The sequence below is a fragment of the Echinops telfairi genome, unplaced genomic scaffold (assembly GCF_000313985.2).
Source record: "Echinops telfairi isolate 266 unplaced genomic scaffold, ASM31398v2 ScPeMD7_16;HRSCAF=60, whole genome shotgun sequence".
NCBI classification, from domain to species: Eukaryota; Metazoa; Chordata; class Mammalia; order Afrosoricida; family Tenrecidae; genus Echinops; species Echinops telfairi.
Genome location: NW_022103913.1, coordinates 1944483 through 1961938, shown reverse-complemented (window position 1 = coordinate 1961938; position 17456 = coordinate 1944483). Strand labels below are relative to the sequence as shown.

Here is a 17456-nt window from a genome sequence, read left to right as displayed (position 1 = left end):
TACATATGTAGCTGCAGCTGGGGGAGAGGGACATGTCTGATCAGAGCACATGGGAGCAAATAAAGGGGGAGGAAGAGAGAGTGGAGCATATCCTGGCCCACCAGGCTTGGAGGATGATATCTCTGCTCTGAACAGCCAATGCCCAGAGTGGACCATATGGCTGATTCCACTATGAGACACGACATCCCTCGCTGATCCATGGCCCTACAAGGGACAGCACTGGAGACTCAGTGTCGGGATTGACCCGTTCTGACCACACCACACCAAGGCAAAACACTAAAGGCGTATGGCAGAGCAATGGGGGTGCAGAACAGGGAGCTCCCGAGGGAGTGCAAAGGATAGACTTTGGGGCCAGAGCGTGGCACCCCATCAGACTCGACTGGAGGACAGGCCTAGAGATCTTGATCTAAAACAGACCTTGATCTATTTACAGGTTTTTCTTTTTATTTTTTTTAATTAATTAATTTTTTTCTTGGTTATTGGTTTTCTTTATTGTTGTCATCGTTGTCTTCTCTTTTGTCCTTTGTCTTGCTGTGCCTTTTTTCTTGTGCATATTATTATCTCTGCAGATCTATCTAGATAAAATAGGCTGGATGAATAGTCTAGAGGAGAAAACCACGGGACTGATGGTTCTGTGGTGACATGGGAGATGGGGAGGAGTGGGAAAGGAGATGGTGTTGACCAACCCAGGGACAAGAGAACAACAAGTGATCCAAAATCAGTGGCAAGGAGGGTGTGAGAGGCCTGGTAGGGCTTGATCAAGGCCAACGTAACCAAGAGGAATTACTGAAACCTAAATGAAGGCTGAGCCTGCTAGTGGGACAAGAGGAAAGTAAAAGGAAATAGAGGAAAGAGCTAGGAGGCAAAGGGCATTTATAGAGGTCTAAACACTGAATGATTTTATATGTTGAAACTTTAACACAGAACCAGCTTTTCCTTCCCTCTCCTTTTTCTTTTCAGAGATCATGTAACTAGCTAGCCATTTTAAAAATTATTGTTATTGCTGTAGGGTGCCATCTAGTCAGTCCTGACTTACAGCAACTCTATCTATAGCAGTACAAAACACTGCTTAGTCCTGTAGCATTCTCACAACTACTATGTTTGAGCTCATTACTACAGCCACTATGTCCATATATCTTGAGGGTTTCCTATTTTTCGCCGACCCTGTTAACTTACTAAACATAATGCCTGTCCCCAGAGAATGATTCCTCTTTATGACGTTTAAAGTACATAAGATGAAGTCTCATCATCATTGCTTCATTTAAAAAATTCATTTTTTTCTAATCTAAATTCAATATTAAGTAATGACGTTTTACATAGGTAAGGCCTAAAACAGAATTTCAAAAAAGAAAAATAACAAATATGCACAGAAAAATAAATAGTTTAGAACTTGTTTTAAACATATTTTAGAACCTCAGTATTGATGAATGCAATTAACCAAACAAACAAACCCATTACCGTGGAGTTGATGCTGTCTCATAGCAACTGTAAGCACAGAGTAAAATGCTCCAAGATGATACACCTTCATGGAGCAGACAGCCTAATCATTCCACCATGGAATGGTTGCTGGGTTTGAATCACTCTGAGTTTTTGGTTAGCAGCCTAAAATGACAGAACATTTATAAAAATATAAATTACCGTTGCATTATAGCCATTTAATCCACTAAATTGCTATTTTTATTTTTACTAAGTTCTAATTGTCTTGTTATCTTGTGATTAGATAAGCACAAAATAACTATAACTACTATCACTACTCAAGCTCTATTTCCAAAGAAGCAAGTACAGCTTCACGGAAGCTTAAATATAACAAAAGAATATATGAAATTGCTATTTAATTTGATGTGATTTAAAATTAAAATTCCAACTTATTGAAACAAAAAACAACTTAGAGGTCTACCACCATTTCTTTAAAAACAAAACAAAAGCCTTAGATATCAATCTATAGAAAAGCATCAGGCAGCACAAGATAGAACAGAGGATGAGCTGCCAAATCAGACCAGCAATCAGTTACAGCTTAGTGATGAGTAATCTCTTTTGTGAACCCATAGTTCCACTGGCCACTACCTCTAACTCGGGAAAAAGATAGGGCTTTCTATTCTTTACAGAGTTCCAATCTCAGAAACTCAGAGGCAATTCTACACTGTCCAACAGGGTGCCACGAGTCAGAATCAACTCGATAGTGATGAGCCATCTCTAATTAGTGGAGCACAGTACTCCTCCCACAGTTAGTTCCTCCAAATGGAAAGTCTTAATTATTTACCTACAATGTTATGTAACTCCTTTTCGGAAAAAAGAAAAAAATTGATGTATCTCTACCATATGATTTTGAACACCAAATACACATTATGCTTAAAGCCTAGGTATAAAAGTTAACTAATTGTCTTCTCTCAAATGTGGCTACTGACTTTGTAATTGGCCCAGCCATTATGGTGAATGAAAATTGTGGTGGACATATTATCCTAACATTTGGTTCCCAAAGAGATATTTAAGTCAGAAACAAGTTGTAGCTATAAATGCCCACATGGATACTTTTGCTCTGAGCACAGCAAGGCAGCTGCTCTTCCCCAAGCCTTCTCACAAGCTTGCTGAGAGAGAAGAAAGGAATTTGGCACTGTAGCTGCTATCATCCAAAGGAGGTAACAAGAAACTCCTTTGGTGCCACCAAATGGCTACGCTCTCAGAGATGTAAGATGTGGGAGGAAGTGGAAAACAGAATGACAAGGTAAGAAACAAAATTATCTTAAGAGCACACACATCTATGGTCTTAAGACTGACATCGAAGCAAAGATAATATCTGTATCTATAGCAAGTGCTTCCTGTTTATGTTCCTTTAAAGCTTGCTTACCTCTCAGTATTTGAAGGTGAAATAAAGTTGGTATTACAGCTATCTGATTTTTCCTTTGAACTCTGAGAAACCTAGTGAGTATATCCTTCAAAATTTGTATTTGTTTGGAATTGTATAAGGGACATGTTCACTGTGTGCACCTATATTTTGGGTTAATCATTCAAAAGGTTTGGGAGTTAATCATTCAAAAGATTTTAACAGCTATGTAAGTATGTAGCTTCAAATTATAAATTTTTTTGCTTTTCTTTGCATATATTCTTTTCTGCTCTGAAACATAAGCTGGAAAAATAGGAATTTTCAAAATTCCTATGTTGAAAATTATGCCTCTCCAAATTAATTTAGCCAGGGGATACAAGGATACAAAGGAATACACACACACACACACACACAAGGACTTCCAAATTTCTGAAAAAGTTCAGTTGTCTTTTCATTCTATTTCCCCACAAAGTTTCTGAAGCTTCCTTGTAGTTTATAACACTGCATACTAATTTGAATATAAACCATGAATTATAATGTTGCTGTTTCACTTGGAATAATTTGCATTATTCTGACCAAGATGGAAAACTATATGATTTAAGTATCTCAAGCAAAATCGTGGTTAATTTTTTTGAGTTTCACAAACTCTAAAAATGATTGTTTTCAAATCATTTTATTGGGGGATCAAACAACTCTTATCACAATCCATACATACATCCATTGTGTCAAGCACATTGTACATTTGTTGCCATCATCATTCTGAAAACATTTTCTTTTTACTTGAGCCCTTGGTATAAGCTACTCATTTTTTCCCCTCCTCCCACCTTCCCTCACTCAAGACCCCTTGATAACTTAATTATTATTTTTTTTATGTCTTATACTGTCCGATGTCTCCCTACACCCATTTTTCTGTAACAGGTTTCCTGGACCATTTGAGCCAGCAACAATAATACATTACCATTCCTTGTAGTTCTCTTGACTTAAATGAACAAAATGTTTACCTCTACAAATGAAAAACAGAAAGAATCGATGTTGAACTGTGATAGGTTCTAACAGAAATAATATTTATCCATGGATATCATCATTAGCTAAAATCAAGTTGATTTCCACTCATGCAACCTCATCTAGAGTTTAAATTGCTCCACAGGGTTTTTAAGGCATTAACCTTTTGGAAGTAGATTGCTAGGCTTGTCTTCTGAGGTTTCGTGTTGGATACTTAGTCTAAATGATGAAAAGCCCAATTTCACTAGGAAATGAATTTCAAGATTTCCCTGAGAGGTAAAGAGAGTCCCCAATTGAGAACTATTGCTTTAGTTGGAATAGCAATACAACTTAAAATCTCAATCATAACAAAACAGCTAGCTCATTTTTAGAAAACTGATGATGGTGACTATCAAAATTGTTTTTAGGTGCCATCCAGTAGGTTCTGACACTTAGTGTCCCTGTGATAACCAGATGACACAACTTTGCTTGAGGAAAGTGAGGAAGAATTGAAATATGTGCTGATGATCAAGGATTGTAGCCTTCAGTATGGACTGCACTCAGCATTAAGAAGATAAAAATCAAGAAAAAAAAAAAAGATGAAAATCCTCACAAGTGGACCATAATAAATGGAGAAAAGGTTTAAGTTGTCAATGGTGTGACTTTGAGGACTAAGGTGGGCCTGATTAAAACCATGGTTTTTTAAATTTCCTTGTAAGCATGAAAAAGTTGGATAATATCTAAGAGTAAAGAATTGATGCCTTTAAGTTATCCTCTTAGCAAAGATTATTGAAAGTACCACAGACTGCAAAAGAATAAACAAATCTCTTAAAAAAAGTACAGCCAGAATGCTCTTTAGAAGTCAGTATAGTAAGAGTTTGTCTCACATCCTTTATAAAGAGATCCCAATCCTTGAGAAGGATATCAAGCTTGGTGGAGGGTCAACAAAAAAGAAGACCCTCAATAACATGGACTGACAGTGGCAGCAGCAACGGTCTCAAATATTTTTACTATTTTGAGGATGGCACCAAAGTATGCAACATTTCATTCTATTTGTACAAGGGGTTGCTAGGAGTTGGAACTGACTGGATGAAACCTAACCACAGCAACATACAGTAGGGAGAAAAGATGTTAAAATAATTAATTTGCAGTTCTTTTAACTTTACAACAGTAGTTATCTATTGATCAATGCATCCAAACTTTTTGCTTCTCTCCTAACTCCTCTCTGCCTATGGAGTTTTATTTAAGATAACTGAAGGCAAGTTAAACTACTGCCAAAGGTGGCATAAAGTGTAAATGTAGAAATTATTTGAGTAGTCTCTTCGTATAAGGCCCTGAAGGCAATTACAGGGGTAGTGAATTATTTAATGTCGCTCTTCTAACCAAACATCCACCAAATGACCTTTCCCTGCATGGATCTGGGAAAAAGGTGGGGAAAGATACTCATAAGATTTACTGTAACTGTGAAAAGGATTACCTGGAGTGTCATCCTAAATTGTATAAAATGAGCCCTCTGAGAAGCAGAAGGGATCTCATTACCAGTAAGAACCAGAGATCCCTGCACAGTGAACCTCCTTGATACAGAAGACTGTTATCATAGGAGCAGCAGCAGAACCAGAAGCCAGAGCATGGAACAGTGACTGACTTGCCCGGCTCTGTGAGTGGTGTGCCTCTAGGACTCCATCCAAGGAGTTGAGTTTGCTGATCCATGAAGTCTGAGTTGAAAGAATTCAATCGAGGCTTACAGCACCGTGGCATACCCCTAAGAACATCTATTATCAGACCTGGAATAATTTTGTATCATATCCTGATAAACAACTGAACCCTGAGCATTTCTCAATGGCACTACAAGTTGTTAACTTCCTTAATAAACTCTTAAATCATGAATTATATCTGTGAGTTCTATGTACCCATTCAATGGATATTAGTATCCAGAGAGGTAAAATAGAGAACAATAATTCAGAAATTACAGCAGTATCTTCCAAGTTGTCTACTTTCTATGCAGTGTTACTTAAAAGTAACCTTTATGTTGTCTATATTTGAAGTGTTAAGGATATTTTTTCAAAGTGTGAATTCTTACATTTTAAAGACAAAAACATGACCCCCAACAGTAGTCTTCCAGACAGTACCTCTGCTTTTACAAACAGCTGGTGAGAGAACAGTATTGAAAAGTGAATTTGATCATCCAGTATAGGTGTTTCCCATTAAATCCCTGGAAAAAGTTGATATATGCATGGCAAGCAATTGCTGTAGACTAAAATCATTGCTCAACCGCTCCAAATTATCGCACTTACCAGTTATTTAAGCATCAAGATCCACCTGTCCCTCTGACAATCACAACCACTTAATTTAACAACTGGAGGGCTTAAATAAAAACGTCTAAAGCACATATAAATCACAAATTCGCAGCTACTGCTGAAGAGTCTGGGTCTCTCAAACCAAAGCGGCTTAAGCTCAGCGATTCCGAGCGATCCTCGCAGTCTCCGCGCAGGCCCGGGGTTCCCATGGCTACCGCCACTGACCGAGCAGTGGTCCTGGGGACCGGCGGAGCTCGGCCCCGGGTTCCGCGAGAACCTACGGCGGGGCGCCGGCAAAGGCACTTCGCCAAGCAGCAAGGGAGGTTTCTGAGTCTGGCGGAAGGACCTGGATGGGAACGCAGGCGAACCCGCGAAACGCTCCCCGCTAGCTTCTCGGCAATGATTTGGATTCGGGCTCTTCCTTTAACTGGGAGTCTGGGGTACTTGCTTCTCTGCGCCTTCTTTTCACTCAGGAAAATGTAAGGTGCCTCCACAGAGAGAGCAACCCAAGCCACCAACAAGCTGCCGATTCAATTCTGACTTTAGACGCCAAAAACGACACCTCCAACGAGTCAGCTACAACTTCGGATTTCCACACAGCCCTCACCAAAGGCCTCGCCGCCGAGCCCAAGGCGCGCGGGCGCGCGGGCGGCCCGGCCTCGGCCCGCCCCCAGGTGCCGCTCCGGCCGAATTAGGCGCCGGGAGACGGGCCCAGCGTGCTCTCGCCCCGCCCTTCTGTGTCAGCTGGGAGGGACTGCAGTACGCTTCCGCAATTCACGTCTTTCCTTCCCTTCAAGGACCGTTTCCGCCATAGCACCAACCGACTCAGCAGCGCTCAGAGATGAACTACGTCTAAAAGCCATCCCACCGCGGGAACTCACAGGACTACCCCTCCCACAAAGGCTCGAGCTCCGCCCCCACCGGACCGCCCCCGCCAGCCCGCGCTTACGCTTTCCGGGCGGCGCGCGACGCGCTCGCCCCGCCCTGCCCCGCCCCGCCAGCTCCGCCCCCTGGCTCCCTCTCTTTCTCTCTGGAGAGCTAGCGTGTACGCGCTGGGGCGTGCGACGTCGGAGACGCGCGGATGCCTCCTCCAGTCCACCTTCCTGCACTGTTGCTACTTTTCGGTGCGAGGCATTTCAGCTCCTCTTCCCCGCCGTGAGTCCCATTCTCTCCGGAGATCCCGCCCGCCCGGCGGCTGCCGCCGCAGTTCCAGCGCCCTGAGAAAGCAGTGCGCGCGCGGCGCGCGGGCGCGCGGCCGTCGGGTTCCCTCGCTCCCCTCTCCCTCCCTCCTGCCCCTCCATAACTTGGCTGGCTGGAAGGAGGCGCCGCGGGAGTCGGAGGCCCGGGAGCTCGGAGGAGGGAGCTAGAGAGTTGCGCAGACTAGTCACTGGGAGAAGTCGCAGCCTGCTCTGTGGGGCTCTTCCCGCTCCCTGCCTCTCGCTCTCACACCCACTCCGCCTCCCGCCCCAGCCAGCGCCCCTCGCGCTTTCTCCTGCTAGGGGAGCCCTGCACTTCGCCCTCCGTCCTCGGCGCGGCGGGGGCGCCCCGGGGGTGCCCTCGCCCTCGGCGCGGGCAGGCGGGCGGGCGGGATGTGGCGCTGGGTGCCCCCGAAGCTGGGCCGCCTGTCCCGCTCGCTGAAGCTGGCGGCGCTGGGCAGCCTGTTGGTGCTCATGGTGCTGCACTCGCCGTCGCTGCTCGCCTCTTGGCAGCGCAACGAGCTGGCCGACCGGCGCTTTCTGCAGCTCAATAAGTGCCCGGCGTGTTTCGGCACGAGCTGGTGCCGCCGCTTCCTCAACGGGCAGGTGGTGTTCGAGGCGTGGGGCCGCCTGCGCCTGCTGGACTTCCTCAACGTGAAGAACGTCTACTTCGCCCAGTACGGCGAACCCCGCGAGGGCGGCCGTCGCCGAGTGGTGCTTAAGCGCCTGGGCTCGCAGCGCGAGCTGGCGCAGCTCGACCAGAGCATCTGCAAGCGGGCCACCGGCCGGCCCCGCTGCGACCTGCTCCAGGCCATGCCCCGCACGGAGTTCTCGCGCCTCAACGGCGACGTGCGGCTGCTCACGCCCGAGGCGGTGGAGGGCTGGTCGGACCTGGTGCACTGCCCCTCGCAGCGCCTGCTCGACCGCCTGGTGCGCCGCTACGCCGAGACCAAAGACTCGGGCAGCTTCCTGCTCCGCAACCTCAAGGACTCGGAGCGCATGCAGCTCCTGCTGACGCTCGCCTTCAACCCCGAGCCGCTGGTGCTACAGGTAGGCGTGGGCCTTGGGGGGTGGGGGGGGCGGCCTGTGGCGGGGCCCGCGCGTGGGAACGGGAGGCGGCCGAAGTGGCCGCGCACGCCCGCCGCCCGCGCTCCCAGGTGTGGACCTGACCCCGCGGGCGCAGTGTAGGCAAGGGGAGGGGTGGTGCTGCCGACAGCCCCGGGGCCGGGCCAGGGCCGGCCTGCGGGTGCACTGCCCGGTCACCTGGATGCGATCGGGTACACCTGGGGTTTGACTGCGGGTCCTCAGCGACCACGGGCGTGCGTCTCGAATGCTCCCCAAATGACCTTCCTACCAGTTTCCCGCCGCCCCGCTACCCAGCCGACCCTCGCGGCGGTGGCTGCACTTATGCAGCGGCGGCCTGCGCGCTCCACGGCCCCTTAGTTCTTCCCAAGTGTTCCTTTGCCGCCTGCTTGTTCCTTCGCTACCCCTGGTGGCTGGCCTAACTTAGGCCCCAAAGTCTTTGTTCTTTCCCTGTTTTCTTTACCTGCCAACTCCTTTGGAAAGTGGCTTTGGAAGAGGTCAGAGAAGGGGGGCAGCTGTACAAGCAGGCCTTGCCCCAGGTGGAATTAAGAGGCAGAGGAAGAGGAGAAAAAGTAAGGCAGCCATGGTTTGGGGTCTGGAAGGGCTAAGGCCAAGACGGACATTTTCATCCTGTTCCTGTGACCTGCCCTGTTCATCTGATTTTAAAACATTCACCCTAAGGGAGGAAATAAAACATTAGAAGCAGGAGATTCTCGCCGTGTGGAGTTTTTTGCTCTTTCATGATTTTAATTTGAGAATAAGTTGTATGCTTTGAAAGGGTATAGTTGGGATCTTTCTACCGATGACAACACAACACACAATCACGACAAAAATTATCTACCTGTGGAGAAGTTTTTCCACAATCCTACCCAATTACTGTGTCCCTGACTAGTGGTTACCAGTGTGGGGTTTTGATTTCTTCGGAAAACCATAGGAAAAGTTGTTATTCTTTTTCTGTGCCAATCGTGCTGTATTGCAAATAAAAGGAAAAATACATGACTTAAAATTAATCATTTTGGTATACTTCATGCCCGTTCTGAGCAAAGAATGTTAGTGATGGCTGGAGGGTTTGTACAGTCCGCCCCCCCCCCTTTTTAAAATCTAAAGTGCATGAGCAGGAATGTTCCCTATTTGTTTATATTGCGTTCTCATCTTCTCCACTGCCCAACTTAGGTAAGCAAAACCAGCTCTGATTAATTTAGCTAAATAATTTCAACATAAAATATTTCATCTCATAAATAAACATTTACTGCTGGCTGTAGGAATGATGAGTTAATTTTAAAATGTAATTCATTTTTACACCTAACAGTGAGTGCTGTATAAATAGTTAAACTTCCCTGGAAGAAACCTACTTTGAATAGTTCCAAAACCAGCAAGCCTTTAAAAGGTTAAGTCCTTTATCATAGATAGACTCTTGAGGCATCTCCCTGCCCCCATGCTGCTTTCTTTATTTCAGAAGTAGAAATCTTCCACTTCTGTTTATATTAGCAAAGTTTGCCCCTGGAGACACATTTAGTGGTGTAATTTACTGAAAAAAATAAAGTCTGTCAGATTATCTGGTAAATGAAAATTTGGCTAGAAGTGATCCTAATATTTTGGTTAAAAAATTGAATAAGCATTTTGTGCTATTAAAATACTGGCTTCTCATTACGAAAGGCTTTTCGCAGGTAAATCTAATTATTGCTGTTGTATAGACAGCCAGAATTAGAACTAATATTTTAAGAACAGATACGGTATTTTATAAACATCATCTTGGCATCTAATAATTAGAAACTTTAGTATATGATTTACACTAAAGAAAATTGCCTTTGTTTGTGAAGTCTGCATTTTTTTCAGGTTAGTCTTGAAATATTCACTTCACTTTAGGGTTGAGATAGTGAGATGTACTTGCATCTTATTTTCCTGTAACTCTGCTCTCAAAGTTGACTTCCTTCATTTGTATACTTCTTTAATAATAAACAATAACTTTCTAAAAGCACAGATATTTACTTGAAATTAAAACTTAGTAACCCAGTTGTTCTGAGTCGTTTATTGGATAAATTTGTTTGTAGTACATAAAGATAGATGTCTCAACATTGTAGTGTGTTACATTTGTACACTACAACAATATTTATACTTTGTAGCTAATTACATATTGTATAAAATACAGAGTTGGGGTCATTGCACTAGTATTTTGTTTACTTTTAAAATCAAGTAGATTAAGAATGCATATTTTTAAATGACTGTTCTCCAGGGAAGCTGCTGCTTTATTTATAAAATCACTTGATTTTTGGTAAAACTAATGAGATTAAGAAGTGTAAACAATATTTGGGTTTAATTATGGTTTAATCAACTGAAATGAAAAGAAACTTAAATTTAAGGAAACTTTAAATGAAAAAAACTTCTTTGGTAGGTACAGAGAGTGTTATATAATAAGTATAATAAGTACTTTTGTTTCCTAGACAAATTTATACAATTTTAGTATTTATATAGAATTTTCTGTAGCTGTTATAAAAAAGTATTACCATATTGATTGATAATGGTAGAAATACTTTTACTCAAATTTGGAGATAGCTGTGTGCACTGATGTTATACATGCACAGAATATACACACACACACTTTGGTTCCATGTATTTTTAGAAGCATTTTAAAAGGTTCATGTGCATGCTTTGTAGCTTAAGATTAATTCACTGCCCTCCCCCCCACCCCAGGAGAGGAAGCTACTGTCAAATTTTTGGACTGTGCTTTTTCATGCATTGTAAAGAAACTACCTCCTTGGGGGGGAAAAGTCTTTTAATCTGACTTCAATAAGCTAATTGAAATTTCCAGTTTTGTAAATATGCTTCCAGTATAAGTACTAAAATAATTTTTTTCATAATGTACTGAAAGAAGAACATGGGGAAAAGGTGCATATTTAGCTCATTAAACTTGCCTCTTGATTTTAAGAAACACTAAAGTTTCTACTAGATGATACGGCTTCACAAAATTTGTGGAACAATTCTATTAGCTTTTAAATTCCATTTTTTTCACAAACTTTCTGGAACCACCTTATAAGCTCTAAAAGAAGACATGGAAGGTATTAAGGATCTGCATGGTTGATTATAAACACATCTCTCTCTCACACACACACACCTTGGACAATATAGATTTGTAACCAGTTTCTCAATATGAAATGGTATGGGAGTAGAGCTCTCCTCAGCACGAAATAGCCTTACTAGGTGACAGCAGCTTACCCGGCTTTAAGAAAATTTGTTCTGCCATAAGATTATATCTTTAAAATGTTTAAATATTAAGCATCAAGATAATGCCAGCAGTCCCTTCACTTTTTACTTAAGTACCATCTTCCTTCCTCACTTTTCCATTTCACCAAAAGGGGTATTTTAATGCCCACATCCAGAAGCCCGGGTGTTGCAGTGGTTAAAGTACTCACTTGCTAAACAAAAGGTCTTTGGTTTGAACCCAATAACTGCTCGGTGAGAGAAAGTTGTGGCTGCCAGCTTCAGGAAAGATTTACAGCTATGGAGACTTAGGGGCCAGTTCTGCTTTGTCCACTTGAGTTACTGTGAGTAGGAATCAGCTGGGCGCACTGGGTTTAGTTCTCTATTGTACTGGATTCCTGTGAGACAGTGTTAGCCAAGAGCAGCTTTGATTTTGTATGGGGTAGTACCATTCTTAGACTACTCAACAATTGAGTTGACAAAGAAAGATAATTTCTGGTACTTCATTTAAAAGGTTGTTAAGTAATTTAAACTTTTTCCTTTAATTTCTACTTTACAATTTATTTATTTTGAGCATGTATGTGAGTCCAAGAAATGCACCCTGGACTTCCTGAGACTTGACTGTATTTCTGATTTTAAAGCTGAAGATTGTGAAGATATTTTTGTAAATATAATACGTGCAAAACATTTTGTTCCCTTGATGGTTCAAAAATAAATGTTTGTGCTCTTCTACTAAACTTCAGGAGCCCTTGTTGCAGTAGTGAGTTACACTTTGGACTGCTACGGTCAGGTCAGCAGTTTGAACCACTAGTTGATCTGAGGGGAAAGATATGTTCTGCTCCTATGAGGAGTTAGTAGTTTTGGAAACCCACAGAAGTAGTTATTCTCTGCCCTAAGAGTCACTTTGAGGTGGAATGTACTCAATGGCAGTGAGTTTGAGTTTTGAGTAATCTTCAGATTGGTGGTTGGACCCCATCCACTGGCACCAAAGATTAAAGGCCTAGTGATTGGTCATCTTCCATTAAAATCATAGCCAAGAAAACCCTGTGGATTAGTAGTTCTACTGTAATACATGGAGACAGAGCAATTTGTATAGTGCTTCCTGCATTGTGAGTTCTCAGTAAACAATAATCATTAAATAAGGCAAAAATAACTTTAATCATCATCTAGTGAGTTTGATTGTCTGTTTTGAGCCGAGTTTCAAGTATGGATCACTGTAGAAATAGTTGTGATTCTGACCATGAGCCTTTAGGTACACTCTGGTTTGTTTCTACACCATGAGGTAGATTTTTATAGGAAACAGTCAATGTTGTTCTTGCCCCTACAAATATTTTTTGTCACAAGAGTTCAGTTTTTAAAGTGCACTGCCTACATATATTTATAAATAAATAAAAGATTATGACTAAGTTATATTATTTTAAACAAGTTGATAAACTTTTTGTATAGGATTCACTTTTCCTCACTAAAATAAAAAATATTGAATTGAATCTTTTTCTTTCCGGCCCCTAGGAGAATATGTTAAAGAGTTTTACTGCAAGGATTCCAGTGAATTTTGTTTATTGCCAACAAAGTGTGTTTAAACATGTCTCTGCAGTCAGTTGGTGACTGCAGACAAGTTTTCTCTGTAATACTGTCTTAGCTCTCATAAAAGAAAAAATGATACTTTTGTACCATGAAAAAAATGCTTTTGAGGTCAGGTTAATAATCAATTTTTTAGCCAGAATAAATAGACATCTTACCAAATCATTGAAACTTTGCAGCAAGTTTGATGCTACCCCACCTAAAACAAGTTCTAGATGGATCTCACATTTTAAGGGAAGACCTCACAGATGAATTCAAGGCGGAGAGCTGTGGTGATGGGGGTGGGGGGACTTCAAAGAGGTGATCTTGATAGATGTTCACTAAGGACATTGGATGATCACAGGGGCTTATTATAATAAAATGTACTGAGAAAATTGAATACAGCATTGGTGAGAAAATAGATCAGGGAAGTTGTGTTGAGACATTTATTTCCATCAACAGTGCACTTGTTCATTCTTCAAGCAAGGGCTGGTGTGCTATGAGAATATCATTGGGAAACCCTATCCTATATATCCTAAAGGGGATCTTTACCCCTTCACGCTAATTTTTGTCCTCCAAATTCAGAGAACATTTCAAAAGTTGCCACAACTGTTGTTTTGACATTGTGTAAATTGAAGAACACCAAATTCTTCTGAGAGAAATACCACCTTCAGGAGTTTATGGACCTAGTGGAGGATTATATCGAGAAACACTCACATTTGGATATATTTTGCTTAATAAAAGTGTCTATTAGTTTGTAGCAATCTTTTTTACTTAACCCTCATACATCCTGTGACTTTCAAACTTCTTGATAATTCAAGTGGTTTTTTGTCTTGGTGTGGGTTAAGGACCTGGAAAGATCTTTTTACCCTCAAATTTCCACATAAACTAAAAGCCAAATAAAAACCAAAGGTTGCTTTTAAAGGAAAAAATATAGCGCTAAAGGTAGCCAAGGATTTTGTGGTTGACAGTTATGTAGAAAATATATTCCAGATTTTGTCTCGGCATTTTCTTTCAAGTACCAGTATAGGCAGCCACCTGTTTCTCATCTGTTGGCTGCTGTATTAATAACTGCATTTGTAGATTTTGGTTTAAGACACAATATAGATGGTTCTGAGGATGGACTTTTTATTTGATAACTTGATCTAGAGACTTTTTTTTTTAACTTGTTCTGCTTTATTCTTTCCAGTTTCATTGACACTGTTGGCCCAAATGCCCTTTAAGAGAAAATAATAGAATAAATTTGTGTATTTTAGGTTCAGAAAAGGAGAGAACTTGTTCGGGAAAGACTCCCCATAGAAACAGCCAGTTACCCTTAGGAGAGCACCCTTTCAAGATCAGTGCGGAAAAATCATTGGATTAATTTGTGCATGGGTCTTTTGACTATGTCTTTATTTCTTTACTCTGAAGTCCTTTTGTACTTTATCTGGCCATCTACTTATTCACTTTGGTATTTCCACTGCAAAGTCAGTGTGTATTTCAGAGCCCCTGTGAATGTAAGTGGCCAGTTGTATAGGGTGTCATCAAGATGGTTTGTGTTCTCCGTTTTTCTAGCTTATGTATGGTCTTTAGCCTCCCCCTTATATTGCTTTCATTGTTGCTGCTGACTCTTTACAGAATACTAACATTTTTCATTCCTCATTTCCCACCCCTTAGATGTATATTAAACTAATATATCCTGAAAATGTACTCTGAATTTTTCCAATGCATATGATAAAATTTGATGTACATTATTATAAAATGACAAGACTGAAAATTACTATTATTAGAATGGCACACTAACACCAATAATAAGATGAGACTAGTTCTTCATCCTAGTCATAAATTCTCCAAGGTTTTAAGTCCTGTTATCAATCATTTATTGTTGTCTACTGCTCTTAAGTGAGACTATGGCTCAAGGATACCCATGTACAAAGCATCAGATCTGCAACCTGGTCCGGTGCCATTCACCATGAATGACTTGGAACCATGGAATTCTCAGACTGATTTTCAGAGGTAGATCACCCAGCCTTTCTTTCTAGTCTGTCTGGGGCTGAAGCTCCACTGAAACCTGTTTATCATTATAGCAATATGTGTAAGCCTCCATTGACAGACAAATGGCGAGTGTGCATGAGGTATATTGGCTGAGACTCAAACTCAAACCTCCTGTGAGAATACCACTGGACCAGCAAAGCCTCAATCAAATCTTTTATGTATTTTCTGTATCATTTTAATAAATTATTAATAGGAAGTTATCTGTGAAATACTAGGGAGCTCTTTGGATTTTTCACATTGTACTTAAGAGTTACAAGAACTCAAATTTGTATGTATATTTGATAATTACCCATAGTCTATTCCAAGGCATTTGGGTGGAAAGACTGCCTTGGACAGCAAGTAGTTTATAGTATCAGTTTTCTAGAGGTGACTTAACAAAGCCTTAAAAATTGGGTGACTTAGAAATGTAGTCTCACAATTCTGGAGACTAGTCCAGTAGTGTACAAACTACCCCCGCCATGATCTAAGAACCCCGGTAAATGCCTGAAACTGCATATAGTACTAAACCCTATAATATATACTGTTTTCCTATACATACATACAGGGACTCATGTTGAGCAGTATTAATCTGGCAGATGTTGGAGGGTGTGGCATAGCTACTTACCCAGTTGTGTTTCACAAACTTGCACCCAGCAAAGCAGAAGACACTATCCTGGAGAGTGGAACAGTGTGAAATTTCACCACTCTATTCTGAATAGTGTGCAGTTTGTTTATGTTTGGACCCAGGTGACTGTTGGTAACTGCAACAGTGGAAAGCAAAGCTGCAGATAAGGGGGTGGACTACTGGGCTATGAATTGACCTGCAGACTACAAGGTCAGTAATTTGAACCTACTAGTGGCTCCTTGGGAGAAAGATGAGGCTTCCTGCATTTGTAAAGAGTTGTGGTCTTGCAAACAAAAGGAACAGCTCTACTCTCTCCTATAGTTGTTATGAATCAGAGTCAACTGTGGCAGAATTCAGGGTCATGATTTAGGAAGCCTCTTAGGGAAGGCTCTCCGAGCTTCTGGTCATCTGCGGAGTTCATGCCTGCAGTTATCTTGCTGTCTCTTTGCCAATCTTCTCTTTTATAAAGATACCATTAGGTTGTGGTTAAGACCCAATCTCCTCCATGACAACTTTGTTATGTTACGATAACATCTTTAAAGACTGTGTGTACAAACAAAATCAAGTTTACAGGTATCAGGCTAGGACTTCAATGTATCTTTTTGAAAAAGAGGTTCACTCAGTTCACTCTATAAACACTGACTGCTTGGGAGATAGGTATCTGTGTATAAATGAATAATTACTATCAGTTTATAAAAAGTTTGCATTTACTGGGTCAGATGACTCATTTAGGTAGAAACATCTATATGTTTTGTGATGGAGGTGAGTACCAGGGAATTGATTTCTGAAAGGTGAATAGGACCTTGCCAATAGGTGGAGATGAGGGAGTTGCATAGATCCTATTGAGAGATTATTCAGATCACATTTGGCAGTACCAACAAAGTTAGGTGACATTGAACAAGTCTCTTACTCTTTCAGGGTCTGGTGTTTTGTGTGGTTTTTTTTCTCTTAGTAAAGCAAGGATGTTGCTAGATATCTTAACAAATTTTTAAGATGATTTAGTCTTTTTTATGACAGTCATTCAAATATTCCATATATATACACAAATCACAGGTCGTTATGTAGCTTTGGGCTTAGTTCTGTTTTGGAATGGCAATTAAAAATGAAGGAAGAGAATCCATGTTGTGATAGCCTCACAAGCAAAGAACCAAGTGAAACAGAGATGACCATCTGGCAATTCAGAACAGTAAATAGAATGTTGAAAAATTAAATCCAATAACCCAAAGGGAAGGAGAAACTGAATGAAAACAGTGAATGAGGAGACTTATGGACTATCGGTTCTCTCAAGCTGGCTCAGAGCAACATCCCTGGGTGAGGAGCATAGGAAAGCAACTTGATGGAGAATTTACAATAGGAGACAAGAGTCATTGTGTGTACTATACACTGTAAATTAACCTGGACAGGTGACCAGAACATGAACAGTATCTAAGGAGTAAAAGTGCAAGAAGACAGGTGAGGACCTTAGGGATCCAGGGAAGCACTGAGCAGGGAAAGAGTCAGAAAATGTGGTAAGAACTACTCAACAGTGAAGGCACTCATGGGTTATAGGGTAAGAACTGCTTAACAGTATAGGCACTCATGGGTTATAGGGTAAGAACTACTCAACCGTGAAGCCACCCATGGGTTATAGGGTAAGAACTACTCAACAGTATAGGCACTCATGGGTTATAGGGTAAGAACTG

At 41.6% G+C, this 17456-nt stretch overlaps 1 protein-coding gene across 1 annotated transcript in view; it reads left to right on the top strand.

Moving 5' to 3' along the window:
• The first annotated feature begins 7688 nt into the window (after positions 1-7688).
• Positions 7689-17456, top strand: part of DIPK2A (divergent protein kinase domain 2A) — a 30787-nt gene continuing 21019 nt past the window's right edge. Inside the window, exon 1 of the mRNA XM_004712060.2 lies at positions 7689-8345. Within this exon, the coding sequence (XP_004712117.1) occupies positions 7689-8345 (657 nt within the window). The remainder of the gene's footprint in view (positions 8346-17456) is intronic.